Here is a 15,696-nt window from a genome sequence, read left to right as displayed (position 1 = left end):
GTCTGAAACACTTCATTCAGATCAGCTTGCAAGTGTGTAGTCTCCAGATGCTAGGTAAGCCAGTCTACCATCTTGGTAAGACCATCCTTTTTTTCCCTTCAGCAATTTTGTTGCCCTTCTCTGCACCCAATCCTTTTTGATCAGTGGTCAGTGTCACTTTCTCCACTCTTAAAGTTCCTACCCAATGTCTAACTGTACTCACATCTACAGTATTGTCACCATAAACGGTTTTGAGATGTATGGATTTCGATAGGCATCCCTTTCCATTCCCCAGTTATCAGAAAATTATTTAGATCTCTGTTAGAGTTTGACAAACTTCTGGCATTCTCTTCCTTAAAGAATTCTTCGTGTGTGAATGTGGATGCAAAACACCTATTAAGTTTGTCAGCAGGCTGAACAGGATCATTAAAATTTTAACCATTGATATCAAGTAGACTAAAGTGATTCATCTCCTTTCTAGTGTTTAGATAAACACTTGAAGGTAGGGGATGAATCACCTCTGCCTGCAGTTCTAGTTAAATTATTATCTGAGGCCAAAGCCAAACCAGCAGTTTTCCAACCCTCCTAACACTGCCTTGACAGCATCAGCAGATATCCATGCACCCCTTGTATTTAAGTGTATCCCATCCCTGTAAAAAAGTCTTTTCTGTAAACAAACAGAGACCACACTGAGAAAAGTTCTATCCCATGAGCCTTGCACAGCCTTTTCAGGACCAAATTGATTGAAAAGGCTCTCAACATGTACTCACGCTTATCGTATCTGGTGGAATTGCAGATACTTTCAAATTTAATCCTAACTCAACTTTTTCCCAACATTGCCCTGTACTTATTAAGTGAGTCTTCAGATTACCTACTCTTAATATCAGTAGTGCCAATGTGTACAACAATATCGCCATTCATGCCCTTAAAAGATGTATGCTCTACACCATCACCTACTTTTCCCCCTGACAGACATCCCCTTTATATTAATATTTTATTTGTTTCATAACATCTGGTGAGTACTGTGTCATTTACATGTGGCTTCTTGAGGAGGAGTAGTTTGATGAAAATGTTAGGAGATAGATTAGGATAAAATCAATGCAGCTGGGTTTTAAAAAGGGGTACCCGAAAACTGATATTTGTGACTGATCAAGAGTCAAACATTGTTTGTACTCTTGCTGTGCACACATTAAATGTAGTTTTTGCCTTTTAAATACAGTTTTATAAAATATGTTTACTAAAATATTTTTTGTTAAAAATTTGTCTTATTGGTTCATTATAAATGATACAAAATCACTTGGCTTATTTAAAATTTCTGGACTTATTCAATATCTAATTAAAATGGTTTTTCAAGGATGTGAATCTTGCTATTACAGTGTAGTTGATCCAATCATTTTTATGCCACTGCTGGAAAAGGTGATGATCATTTTAATGGAAGCTACCAAAGCTATCAGTGGGATTCCTAACAAAGACATGGTGAGACCTGATGACTTTCCCTTCTTCATGCAGTCCATAAAATTTTTCACACCTTTCATTTTAGATGTCTTGCTACATATCTTGAGCATCATGATAATAGTATGTAGATATGTTTTTCTGCATATTATCATTGAAAGTGTCACCCTTTTGGTTTCAAATTCACACTCATTCATAAAGTAAATAATTCAAAAGTCTTCAAAGTTTCTGTTAGCTGTCCTTATTGATTGGTTTCGAGAAATATCCACAGGAAATTATAGACCACTAGTTTAGCCACATACTGTCATTCATAAAGTCATTCAACCATTAAAAACCTTCCAAATTCAGTATCTGGGAAGCTCTCATTGCTAAGTTACATATATTGTCTTTTTACTGTAGATGTAAAATCAACATATGACAGACACTCTTTAAATATGCTTATGCCCATAACAGAACATCATTTCAGCTTTGATGGATATCTGTTTTCTGCCATTTCCAAACTGAAAAAATATGAGCTTGTGATATCAAACAGACACAGCTTGATATTTTACAAGGAGTGCCATATGAAAAAATTCTATCAGCTGCACTTTTTACCTACAGCATTGGACTCTTTTCTGTTAATCCATTTGAACTTTGGTTGATATTAAGTACCTGACACACTTAAAGCATGCTATTTCTACTGATAAATTAAACCACATCCACATTAGCCTGGCAAAATTGGAACACTTATCCACTTCACTGGCCTAATCATTAGCAGTGATAAATGAGTGCTCAAATGAGTTTTGTTTAGAGGGTTATAAAAATGATATACAGGTGTTGTCTTGATTTGGGGCAGGAATCTTACTTTTGAGCCACGCTTCAGTAATCTTGGAAGAAAATTTTTCATTAGCATGAGCCTTGAGGCAATAGTTAAGAAACATTTTAGATCAGGATACTCTTATGCAGCAGAGGATTCTTACTAGAAATTTATCCTAGGACATGAGTACTGGCTTACAAGGTGAATTACCAGATGGCAAATAAACCTTTCATAACTTGTACAACCATCCTAAACTTCTCTAAATATAAAAACTGTTGGTGCTTCATAATAATGTCTAACATAAAAATTCTGAGTGAGCTCCTATCTATGAAATTAACCACCCATTCATTTCTATTATATTCTTTGATAAGGGGGATTCCTGAATATCAGTAAGTTAATATTCATTCGCAGAAGAAATCTGTGGAATATTCAAGGTCAGAAGCACGTTCCTTCATAATGTTCTCATAAGTTCTGTGATATTCCTTCATAATGTTTTCATAGGCCTGCGGATTGATTCATTTGCTTTTTGTGATGATATTTCTTACAGAACTTGAACTTTGAAAGAAGTTCTCATGTTTATAAAATTATAAAATAAGAACTCTACCTACTGGATGGATTTATTAAAATCAAATTTGCTGACCTTTTTAGGTGCATACACATATGTGTTCCTAAGATCCTATTGTCTTCATAATGTCAGTTTGTCCACATGTAACAACTCAACTCCCAGTGGATGGATTTTCATGAAATTTTATATTTAGTTCTAGATTTGTCAAGCCATCCCAAATTTTATTAAAATTGGCAAACAGAAATCTAACAATTATTATTTCTTTTTCATACAGTTCGTAAGGAAAACAGAAATTCTTAGATTAAATGTGATTTTAATGTAGTATTGTTAGGTTTTTTAGGCAGTCGTGTGTATTGTTATGTAAGATTTGTGAATGTGTTGTCACTTATGAAGAGACGAGAGAGAGAAAAGAAGAGACAAAATGCTTATGGGAGAAGAATAATAAGTATTATACAGTTGTAATTAAACTGAATGGCTAAGTTTAGAAAATATAAAACTGTTGCCTGAAATGTAATGCATAGCACATGTTACCTAGCTTCTTCATCATCATCTGTTATGTATACAGGTTTTTCAAAACTATATGTGGAAAAATTCTGCAGTGATAACTTATTAACCCCAGGGGTTCACATCTGGTGAGTATAGGCTTGGTACACCCAGGGTCCTGAGCTGGATATCATCATTCTTCTCTTTCTTGGTGATTCCCTTCTACTTCTGACTCTCTCTCAGGATAATTCAGAATTTTTTTTTTTTGGCTGGTGCAGCATAAGCCTCAGGCTTCCTTGCACCATATAGCTAATAATAATAATAATAATGACATGTCAAAGGACATGTCATGTGTTTATGACATGTCCTTTGACCTGTCATAAACACATGTCAAATTCTGAATGGTTACAGAGCTATGGGTGATTAAATTTTTAAAAAAAATGGATTTGGAGTGTTGAATGGTAAAAAATAATAAAAAAATAATAACAAAACATGTGCCTAACATTAATTATGCAAAACATTTTACTAGTAATGTATTTGCTTATTTATTTTTGTACTATTCAAAACTCCATAACTATAAACAATTGGACATATTTGTTTTTTGTCATGCTTTGAGCCATACTTTTAAAACATTCTGTATTTTGTTCTGCTATTATAACTCTGTGCTATAACAGGTGAATTTTATATGAATTTTATTTGTTTTTTGCAATGCATTTCCTTTAAAACTTAGTCTTGCTTGTAAATTGTTACCCTTCTAGATAATGCTGTCCTGTTGAATGTAAATGTACTGAAGAAAATAATCGAAGATGAATTTTCTCTTTATATTCTAGGGCAGGGGTTGGCAACCTTTCAGCACTAATAAAAGAGTGCACTGATATATTTATTTATATATATATATATAGACTTATTATTATTAGCTATATGGTGCAAGGAAGCCTGAGGCTTATGCTGCACCAGCCAGAAAAAAAAAAAAATTCTGAATTACCCTGAGAGAGAAAAAGAAATAAGTCAGAAGTAGAAGGGAATCACCAAGAAAGAGAAGAATGATGATATCCAGCTCAGGCCTTGGGTGTGCCAAGCCCTTCTTTACCAGATGTTGGCCCTGGGACTTAATTGTTGTATACTGTGTATATATATATATATATATATATATATATATATTTTTTTTTTTTTTTTTTTTTTGATAACTATAATATTTTTAGAGACAACAAAAAACAAAACTTAAAGAAAACAAAGATCTGCTTGCGAGATACTATTAAGAAATGTGTAAATGTAATAAAATCTATTTTAAATTTAATTTTTCAAGGAAAAATGAAAAGTATCACATTCTCATTACTTGTTTCTCTATGTTTTTGTAATTTAATTAATCAGAATTTGTGGATGGCACACCTCAGTTTATCAGTGAAATGCCCTGAGGGCCAAGCAGAAAGGACATGTGTACCGCATGCAGAATGGTCTGCAGGTGCCAGTTGCCAATCCCTGGCATAGAGCAAACATACAGTCAGAGGAGTTCGCAACTGCAGTGATTTGTAGCTGCTGCGTAGCATTCATTGTTTGCAGACTTTTCCAGGGTCACATGTAGACCTGAATGCATGATGTGCAGAATTTTGCCTTTTATACAAATTATTTAACCACAACAGCCTCAACTCAAAGCTGCATTTAACATGAAATTGTGTTTTTTGTGTATAGATTTTTTTGTGCAATTGTTCAGTAATAAAGATTATATTATTATGAAATTAAACATTTCTTATGCCATTTTGGCAGTGTTAGTCACACGGGATTGATTTGACCCCAAACAATATTTCAGAAATTCATGCTCATCATCTACTCCCTCCACACAGCTGAAATTCTTATAGTTTTTTGAAATGTTATCTTTGATTTCTAAAAATTTCAGAAATCTCTAATTATTGCACAGTCAGGAAAAATTCTTGAATTAAGTTAATCCTAATTACATGCACTTGTTGATTGTCATGTGTCACTTCAGTTATTGATAGCAAGTTGTGTTTACTGCCATGCACTTTCCTCCAATCAGTAAGGCTGTCTAGCTTTGTGACTTGAAGCATCATCTGGAATCAAACTGTTGATGCGTGCACATCACGTTCAATGCAGTTGATGCTCCTGTTAGTGACAGGAGCATCAACTTTAGACCTGTCGGCAAGCAAAATGCTTGCCGATAAGTCTAAAGGGAATTTTAATTTCAAAAATTTATTGAATATATATATATATATATACTTTCAATATAAAAAATGGAATTTTCACAGTTGTGTTCAGAAAAGATTAAAAATAAGGGTAGCATGAAAAGAGTAAACAATTTTTAATTATTTTTTTTGCTGATCATGTCTAATCATGTGGGATCACTTGGATCCCACATGATTAGAGGAAGAACAATCCTTTTCATGCCTATGGGCAGGTTAATTACTACAATGTTCTTTTTGAGTGCAGGATTTTAATAATTTTAATAGCAGGATTTTAATGTCTAGGGTAGGGCAGCACCAAAATGCGAGTTCAACTCTGCCTGTTCTAGTAAATAAGTACAACACCCCTTATGGGAGTAATATTAAAATAAAAAAAATCACTTTATGCACAGCCATTTGAAGCTTGTAAAAAAAAATAATTCACTCGGAATGTCTTTTTTTGTGGAAGTAATATTTACAGTAGTCTCTGGACCTGAATGCCAAATACATTAAAATTCAAAGTAGGCAGTCACGTGATGAGCAGTCTTTAATGGTGATAACTGGATCAGAACGGTAGCCAGTAAATGTTTTCCCTTCCTTTCGAAGTTCTCTAATGATATTCTTCCTACAATCCTGAAAAAGACTAAGACAACTTTTGTGGTTATGCCCAGATATTGTGGAAAGTCTCTTTCTTTTGGCTGCTTTATTGTCAATATCTAACAGCAGACTTAGTTCTAGACAAGGTGGGGTGGTATCACTGTAACATGGAGACAACTGGTATAGTGTTACACCATTAGGATATTTCAGCTCCAATTTGCTGTCTGTGTTTCGTCTAGGCACCTCTTCTATAGTATTTTCGAATATCCCTGGTGGTACACTGCCAAAAAGTTTATTCTCCGATGACTTTTTACCAATAAGCCAGTATGTCCTCATTTCTCCCTTTCCCTAGAAGCATTAAAAATGGTAGAGTTAGAGATTGAAGTTTACTTGTCTAATAAATTAACTTCAGAAACTTTGCTATATTTTGCATAAAACTGTAGTTTGTACTTTCACAGTTAACATAATTTTATCCTAAGAAAACAGTTAACATAATTTAACATGATTTAATATCCTAAGAAAACATTTTTTCCAAATTAAAAACATTTTAATTTGGAACATATTTTACATTTCTTAAAGAAATTACAAATGGTAGAAATTTAATACTCTTGTTTATACTCTGATATGATCACCTGGTCAGAAGAGTTTACATTAATTATTTTGGCAGCAAATACAATCCTTAAACCATATTTGATAATCATAGCTTGAACTACAGTCTGCTCAAAACGTGTATACTTCTGCACCCTCTAACCTGACCACTTATCTCTATTGGGCCTTTACTCTTATGATAACCATATAACTAGAAAGACTCTTGGCTATATCATATTTATTCAATATGGAAAGTTAGTTTGTTTAAATTAAGGTCTGAAGTTTTTAGTGAGCAATCTTTCAATGGCCATTGGTAATGCTGCCACTTCGGAGTTTAACATGCTAATGGAGCTGATATTTAGGTCCTACTTATGTGCAAGTCACCAAATTTCAGCAAAGTCCAGTTGTTCTGTGACATGCAGATCCTCTTATTACACCTTTGTTACTGGAATTGTTAGTAATCCTGGGTATATCTTCTGCCTGTGAGGTTTAAAAATACTATGCCTATATGTGAGGTAAAGGTAGGAGTCCCAGAAAAAGAATTTAGACTGTTGGGGTTCATAGTGGTTATTATGTTTGTTCAGTGCCCAGGCTTCCCACCCACTATGGAGTACAAATGGGGCATCTGCTACCTGGCAAGCAATAAATGTGCTCAGGAGTAAGAGAAGAAAAAGGTCTGTGGTATATATATTTTTTCTTGTAGTGTTTTAGTTGCATTATTTTTGTGTGTGACAATTTGGCTGTAGTGTTTCAACAGGGGACCTTGTTTCCTTCATATAACTTTGTCTTGCAAATAATATGAACGTGCAGTATTTGCAAATTCTTGAAAATATTGATATTTGCAAATTTCTGCAATTTCTGCAAATATTGTAAGTTCTTTTTTTCTCTGAAATTTCTAGTTTGCCGCTGTCAAGCTGCTTGTCATATCCAGTTCAACTTTCAATGCTGAGCCATTTTAGTACCTGAGGCAAGAACGAAAAATTGCACCCTACTTTAAATGATGGTAACGTTGGCAATTATTTAATCTTTCTTTTGGTGCCCCTTTCAGCTTTTAACCTGAGGCAAGAGCCTCGTTCACCTCGTCATGACTGTGCTGCAATGAATGCGACTTCATTCTAAAGAAGAATGAAGAGACTGTTCATGGAGATTCATCACTCCCTTCCATCTTAAATATTTTAAAAACCATTCACCTTATAAACCTTTCAAGTTATTGGTATCTTGGCTTATGCTTTGAAAGTGTATTTAAAAGGAAAACAAAACTGTATTAACAAAACTATAAAAATATGCTGAAAATTAACAGTCAAATGCTAGTACATGTTAGTATTAGTAGTGATAAATGATACAAGAAAGCAAACGTATGCAGTGTTAAAAAAAAAAGTAAAATAATGCACTTTCCTCATCTGTTCATCCCTTCCAAGGATTTTGTCTAGTTCTTCCTTAAAATTATTCATACTACCGTCCTCTACAGTACCAGATGTTAGTTTGGCATCATCTACTTGCTGGCTGAAGGCAAATTTTTACACACCTGTTCTGCAACCATCTGTTCTTCAATTTAAATTTGCATCCCCTCATGTATTGTCTGTGCAAGAGGAAGGATGCCATCAGCATTTGGCTTACTCAGTCTGTTCAAAGCTTTAAACACCTTAATCAGATATTCTTGCAGGTGCCTAGTTGCTGTATACTGCAATTTGCAGAACTGGAGTCTTTCTTGGTGAGAGAGCACCCCTTTGTTCCCTTCACTAATCTCGTTGCTCTTCCCTGCACCTGTTATAACAGATCCACATCCTTAAAATGTGGCTTCCAGACCACCTCAAGAGATGGCCTAACCATGCCCTGTACAACAGTATAATCGCCTTCCTATCAAAACTGGAAAAATTCCTATATATCATTGACAAAACCCCTTGAGCTTTCCTAGCACTGTGTCTGCACTGCCCAGAGAACTTCATGTCTGACTGCATAATTATCCCACGTCATTTTCATTCTCCACTACCCTGAGTATGGTACTACCTAGTTGGTGTGCTATTCTGGGATTACTACAATAGCTTGCTACAGTAGTAGATAATGTTTAACATTTGTCAGTGTTAAACTTCAACTGCCACTTCTTAGTTCATGAGCTTTCCTAGCACCCTGTCTGCACTGCCCAGAGAACTTCATATCTGATTGCATAATTGTCCCATGTCATTTTTCATTCTCTACTACCCTGAGTATGGTACTACCTAGTTGGTGTGCTATTCTGGGATTACAGCAGTAGCTTGCATTTTATGGCCGATAAAGTTTAACATTTGTCAATGTTTAAACCTTCAGCTGCCACTTCTTAGTTCATTGGCCTGATTTTTCAAGATCTTGTTGTAGAAGCATTTCTTGATTACTTTCGTTAGCCATCCTGCCAACCTTCATATCATCTGCAAACTTAGATATTAAGCTTGATATGCCTTTACCAATATCATGCATAAATACCTAGAACAACAATGGACCCAGCCTTGAACCCTTGGGAACTCCACTAATAACTTCAGTTCAGGAAGAGTAGTGCTCATTGATAATCACTCTTTGTCTTCTCTTGCTCAACCATCCCATTATCCATAATAGTAATTTGTCCTAAATGCCATACTGTTCCAATTTGTACAGCAGTCTTTTATGTGATACAATAACAAAAGCTTTTCTTGGAATCATTGTAATTGATTAAGACTGTGCAATATGAGCAAGTACTTCCCAAACCATGAAGCACTAGGCACATGAATATCATAACATCATAGCATGACTTCATGTTTAGCTAACAAGAAAGCATTAGTTATATTCCTGTTGTTGCAAACAGTTAGCCCAGTGCTGATCATAGCAATCAGAAATAGTTGGGCTCTTATATTGATAATTTTAGCATGTTATATATATGTCTGTGTGTTGCTGAAATGGAGGGAAGGTAAATTCCTTTTCTATGAGCTATTCCAGATTTTTCATTTCACAGAACACAAAAATCAGTGAACCAACTTAGAGAAACATGAACTGGTTCACCATAACCAAAATAGTTAATGTGCCAAAAGTCTAAACTATCAACAAACCAAGTAATCTATTTTTTAACAAATTTTCAACAACACAAAAGGCTTTTTTTTTTTTTTTAATTTAAAAACCAAATTTTTTTTTTTTTTTTTCCTTTTTTTTTCTTGACTGAAATGTTCATAAACTGACATGACTATTCCATTGGAAAATTTCCACGTTCTCCAGTCATTTCCTATTATTCTCCTCTCCCACCTCCTTTCAAAAGATCTTACAAACCATAGCACACTAAGGCCATAGATGCCGATGTGCGTAATAAATCCCTAAACAAACAACTTTACAAATCATGTAGATTTTTTTTGCTGGTCATAAGGTTAGAACAAACCTCTAAAAATTCAGATAAGAATAAAATAACCTAGATAAGAATAAAATTACCTTGAGTTGTGTCAGTCCTCGTTCTTGCAAGATGTATTCCCCAATTTTATCCAGAATATCTTTGAAAGCCTGACTTACGTGTATTTTCAGTGCTTAAAGATGTAAAAAAAAAAAAAAGTCATTTTGGTATACCAATGTATTTAGATGAAGATAATGTAAGCCAACTCTATAATGAAGCACTGCATACTACACTCAACTATCCTGCTTTATAGCTTAGTGTAGTACTGCACACTAATGTACAGGCACTCCCCGGCTTACGTCATACTCGACTTACAGAAATTCGAATTTATGTAAGTTTTTGCTAGCCGGTGCAAGCTTAAAAAAATCATGGAAACATATTTTGCATTCTGTAGGAATAAATGGAGGGGGTATCATAAAAATATCGTAATCATAAAAATAATCCCAATAACACTTTTTTTTTTTTTGGTTATTCATTCCAAAACCTCGGAAGTTGAAATTTTTGCTATATAACTAAGCTATTTATCTCTCTAAAAGGTCATTTTTATAATGGAAATTGAACTACACTTTCATCGTTATCATATGCTCCGTTATAAGAATGAATTTAGAACAACTTTGTGATATTTTTCTAAAACACATTACTGTAAGTCACCCAACTACTAGGGTGACCAACTCTTGATCAGCCGATTTCGGGATATCGACCTTAAAAAAAAAAAAAAAAAAAATCGGAATTTCATTGGTACATCAGATTATAAAATACCTTGTATTTTATGGCAGACCCCTGCATTATCTATACATGCCAATGAACATGTTTCACATATATTGCGATGTGGCAGTACACACACATGTACCAATCAGAAGCTTGGATTTTGTGTCCGGGAATCTAAGACAAATAAACATCGATGTAAATGGAGATTTATTTTATTTAAACTTTCTATACACATTCACATTATGCTAGTTAATGAATTTTAGTACAATCTATTATTATATTTTATATTATGTGATAAATCGGGACAAGTGGCCTAGGGTGCTTTCCGGACGTCCCATAAAATTCGGGACGGTTGGTCACCCTAGTCATTACTATAAAAAAATAAAAACAATTTGCACTTTCCAGTTTATTGAGCTTTTCTGTTAGTGAATCTAATTATAAATGGGTAGTAAACTCGATCTTATTGCATTTGCAATGATCCAGATAACTGGAATTGTGTGGGTATTTACGTTATGGTATTATGGTGAAATGTATTCCCTTTCATTGAAACCTTCAGTCGTATAAAAAAACAAATAAATTTTTGGAATCTTCTCTTCATTCCTATTTACTTAATACAATGGTGAAGGGAAAGGGACCAACGGAAAGTGCAAGTGCTGACACTGCTAGAAAATGAAACAAAATTGATTTAGAAATGAAGATGATTAATTAAGAAGTATGAAGCAGGACAAAGTTTGTCATCTATTGCACAGAATTAGGTCTCGCTGCTTCAACAGTGAATACTATTTTAAAGGACAGTGCATGTATAAAAGAACATGTTAAAGGAACAATGCATTTAAGATCACTAGTGATCACAAAACAGCATTCAGGTGCTATATCGAAGATGGAAAAGCTATTAATAATATGGATGGAAAATCAGATTCAGAAGCAAGTGCCTCTGAGTCCAATGGTGATTCAAGCAAAATCAAGACTTATTTATGAAGGTATTAAGGATAAGTACGGCGAACCCCAAGCCAAGTTTGTGGCAAGCAATGGTAAAGTATGCGGTGAAGTCGCCAGTGCAAATTCTGCAGAGAAATTTTGTGATGTGTTGGGAAAAAACCCTTCTAAACCTCCACAGCCCTCCACTTCCACAGTGGTGTGCTTATCAGTTGGAGAGATAATTCTGGCAATGATGCTCGAAAGGTAAAACTTGCTGACATACCTGTCTCCTCTCTCTTTTTGTAATTTTGAAATTTTTGTAATTTTTCCTGCGCATGAGATAAAAAAATTGAATAAATAATTCTATTTAAATGTTCATCGAACGTTTCTTTTTTGCTTCAATTAAATTCAGCGTGCATATTGCAAGTGCTGCATAAGCATTTAGGGAAATTCCAACTTACGTAAAATCTGACTTATGTAGAGTTCTGCGGAATGCAACCTTTACGTTAGTTGGGGAGTGGCTGTAATGTAGAATGCTTCATTAGATACTTAAAAATATAGTTTCAACACAGTTAATTCATTTCATATTACAAACTGATTTAACAAATGAATGATATCCAGTTAATTAAACTGAAAGGATATATTGTACATGCTGTGGTTTAGATACAAAGTATAAAAGCCATAAGCATTTTCAACACAAAAAAACACTTCTAACACAAAAGCTATGACTGTTCTTTAGAAATCAAGTTTTTTCCATTTTTTTTACTGCTGGCTAGTTTAATATATTTTTTCTATTGGCAGATAGTATCATATGAAAGCTGCACAAACTTTCTCTCTCTTTTTTTTTTTTTTTTTTTTGCTTTCTGATTACTGGTAACCGCTATCATATGTGATCTAACCAACTTTGAGATTGATGTTTCCCAAAAAGGCATGGTTGGGAAATCTTTCATCTCTGTTTGAGTAGTGATGAAATGTTTCCCAGTTTTAGAATCCAAATAATGTGCATCACTATGAATGAATGCAAATCCCTGTCCCTCCTGCAAAGTGAATTATAAGAGATACAGTCTGTTACTTCATATGTTCATATGAAGCATAAGCTTAGACTAAATCACATCCAGTGCATGGATGTGGATGAGCCTGTAGCTATGATAAAGACAAAGATTATATCTTCTGCATATGCAGAACATTCAGACAATATGGGCTCATGAGTAAAAGGACAACACACAAGGTATAGGAGGGAGAGAGGGGGACCATGTGGCTCATGATCATTAGGCATCTTTATATGTCTAATGAATTCAGGATATATCATTGGTTACAAATCTAATTTGCAACTTAAGGAGATTTAACTAGCTCCAAATTCCCTTTTTAATGTGAAACATCCTTGGGGCACCACAACTGAATAAATCTGATTGGTTGCAAAAAATGCGACATGGAAGTGATGTCATCTGCAGCTTCCACTAGAGCCGTTGTGTTGTTGCAATCGTACTATTCAACAAATGGCTACAATCAAATGGGTAATTAGGCCATTGGGTTGGATTTTACTAACCTCTTGTGCCTGATCAGATTTATTCTGTTTAGATGCCCTCAAAGATGTTCCACATAAAACCTTCTACTGCACATGCCAATTTTTTGCTTCATATTTCTTCATTAATAATAGGTAACAAATTTAACCAGTCGCTAGTCACACAAACAATTTAAATTATTCTGTGTGCATGAAAAGTCGAAAAATCAACAAAAAACTATAATTCAAAATTGTTTCATTTTTTTTGATGCAGCCTTTATTTTCAGTCCTTTCTGAACACAACTGTGAAAAATCCATGTTCTATATTAAAACGTATTTTTTTAATTCATTTTTTAAATTAAAACTCCCTATAGACATGTTGGTGAGTGAAATGCACATTAAAACTGTGTATTTCAATAAATGCTGCAGTTAGATGCCAGCCTGTCAGTAATAGCAGTGCTCACTGTGTGAAATGTGAAGCACACATGTCAACAGTTTGATTCCACACAGTGCATCAAATCCATAAAGCTAGGGAATGTTACCAACTGGAGGAAAGCAAGCAGCAGTAAAGCCAGCTTTGCTATAAGCAACAGATGCCAATCAACATATCATATAATTAGGTTTAACTTATTCGTGAATTTTTCCTAATTTTGCAATAATTAGAGATTTTTGGAATTTTCAGTACAGAAAATACCAAAAATCTCTGTTAATTATTGCAAAGAAATCATTTTCAAAAACAGTTGTTAGCAGTTTCAACTGTTGTGGATGGAGTAAATGATGCATGAAATGTTGAAATATTGGGGCTCATTGACCCTGCTCACCTAATTCGGGATTAAAATAAAAAAATATTTAACTATGATGAAAATGAGTGAATTTACCTAACGTTGATACTCCCTGATTTAAAAAATGAAATAGAAAAATTTTCTATCATATTAGAGTTTTTGACTATTTGGAACTTGGTACTAATTTGTCCTTAACATACCACTATATTACACAAGACTCTTTTAAAGGTGAAAATTATATTAAGAGAGGCAGCAAAGCAGGTAAGCAAACTCTTAACCATAATTATGAGAACATCTTTGGATTCAGGAGAGGTTCCAGTGGGCTGGAAATGTGTGAATGTATCCGCAGCTAATAAAGGGGAAATCAAAGGTGATTTGAGTAGTTACAGGCCTGTTAGCTTAACTTCTGTTCCAGGAAAAATAACAGAGGCACTGTTTAAAGAAATAATGCAGACCACCTAGACAGGAATGCAGTTATACTGCCACCACAATGGCAGTTTCTTAATGGCAGTAATCAGGGTAAGTACTGCAACAAGATCTAGAAATAGGCAGATGGGCTGAGAAATAGGCAGATGAAGTTTAAACATTGACAAATGCAAGCTACTGCATATGGGGTAGCAATAATCTCAGGTTAATGTACCAACTGTGTGGTACAGGGGGTCCTCGTTATCCGAGGATAATTGGTTCCAGAAAATTCCATTTAAAACGGGGACCAAATTTTCATAATGTGTATTTTGTACTTGTACTATAAAGTAGTGGTGTGAATACACCATATATAGCTCATAAATGAAAAACTACAATCGTAGTGTAAAGGCATCAATTTAATCGTATCTCATATTGTGATTACCTTCACAATGAGTTACCGTGTATTGCGCTGACTGGGCTAGCCGGGTGTGTAAGTGCCTGCCTGGCAACCCAAAGGTCGTGTGTGTGTGTGTGTGTGTGTGTGTATACTGTGTCAGGGTGGTTCCCAGGCAAAAGCCCATCTCCACCTAAATAGTTTTACAACAGAAAATCTGTAAATTGGACCTGAAAAATAAAAAGATAGCTAAGAAATAAGAAGAGTAAAACCTAATTTTGAAAAGAAAAAGGAGGGAGAAAATTACATTAAGTTCATATACTAAATCTAGTGCATAATAAATAGATTTTCGTATAGGAAAGAATGAAAGTATATATACGAGAGATATGTTTGTGAGTGTAGTATGTTGTTTATGTCAGGTCACTTTGCCATCAGAAAGCAGCTGGACTTTTCAACTACAATCTGATGCCCGTCCCCGGCACGAGGAAAAGGCCCTCTGAAAAGTTTCTTATTATACATCTTCTGGAAAACACAGTATTTGCGAACACCTGTAAGGCCTGAAAGTTGTCAACTCCTTGCACCAATGTATGCACATTATCTTCATCAAAATTAGATATTTGTTCTTTCAAAAGATGCCTTTCTACTTTATAGAAAGGACAAGAAAATAATATGTGTTGCCAAGTCTCTATTGCTCCACAAGAACACCATGGATCTGGCTCCAATCCTCTAGAGTGCAATTTATCCCGGATCGAACCGTGTCCTGTCAGCAGAAAACTGGTATACATAGTGGGGCAAAACCACGACGACACTTGCTTAGAGATAGCAAAATCTGCCACTGGAATAATCTTTCTAGTTATCGCTCCCACAACCCAAAGGTCGTGGGTTTGAATCCCGCCTTGGGCTTGGATCAAAGTACTGCAAAAAAACCCTTGGGATGTGCATTACGGCCACAGAAGCCGATGCGCCAACAAC

The 15,696-nt window shown here is 34.8% G+C and overlaps 1 protein-coding gene across 1 annotated transcript in view; it reads right to left on the bottom strand.

Annotated features, from left to right (window-relative positions):
* Window positions 1–5,937: 5,937 nt before the first annotated feature.
* Window positions 5,938–15,696, bottom strand: part of LOC150079165 (guanylate cyclase 32E-like) — a 333,869-nt gene continuing 324,110 nt past the window's right edge. The window contains exons 20-21 of the mRNA XM_090383559.1: window positions 10,058–10,149; window positions 5,938–6,394 (exon numbers count right to left, since the gene is read on the bottom strand). Of these exons, the coding sequence (XP_090239685.1) occupies window positions 5,966–6,394; window positions 10,058–10,149 (521 nt within the window). The 3' untranslated portion in view covers window positions 5,938–5,965. The remainder of the gene's footprint in view (window positions 6,395–10,057; window positions 10,150–15,696) is intronic.

This window comes from Mastigoproctus giganteus, chromosome 10, assembly GCF_048544385.1.
Source record: "Mastigoproctus giganteus isolate SK-2022 chromosome 10, ASM4854438v1, whole genome shotgun sequence".
NCBI lineage: Eukaryota > Metazoa > Arthropoda > Arachnida > Uropygi > Thelyphonidae > Mastigoproctus > Mastigoproctus giganteus.
The sequence above is the reverse complement of the archived record's forward strand: the minus strand, read 5'-3'. Positions and strand labels throughout refer to the sequence as shown.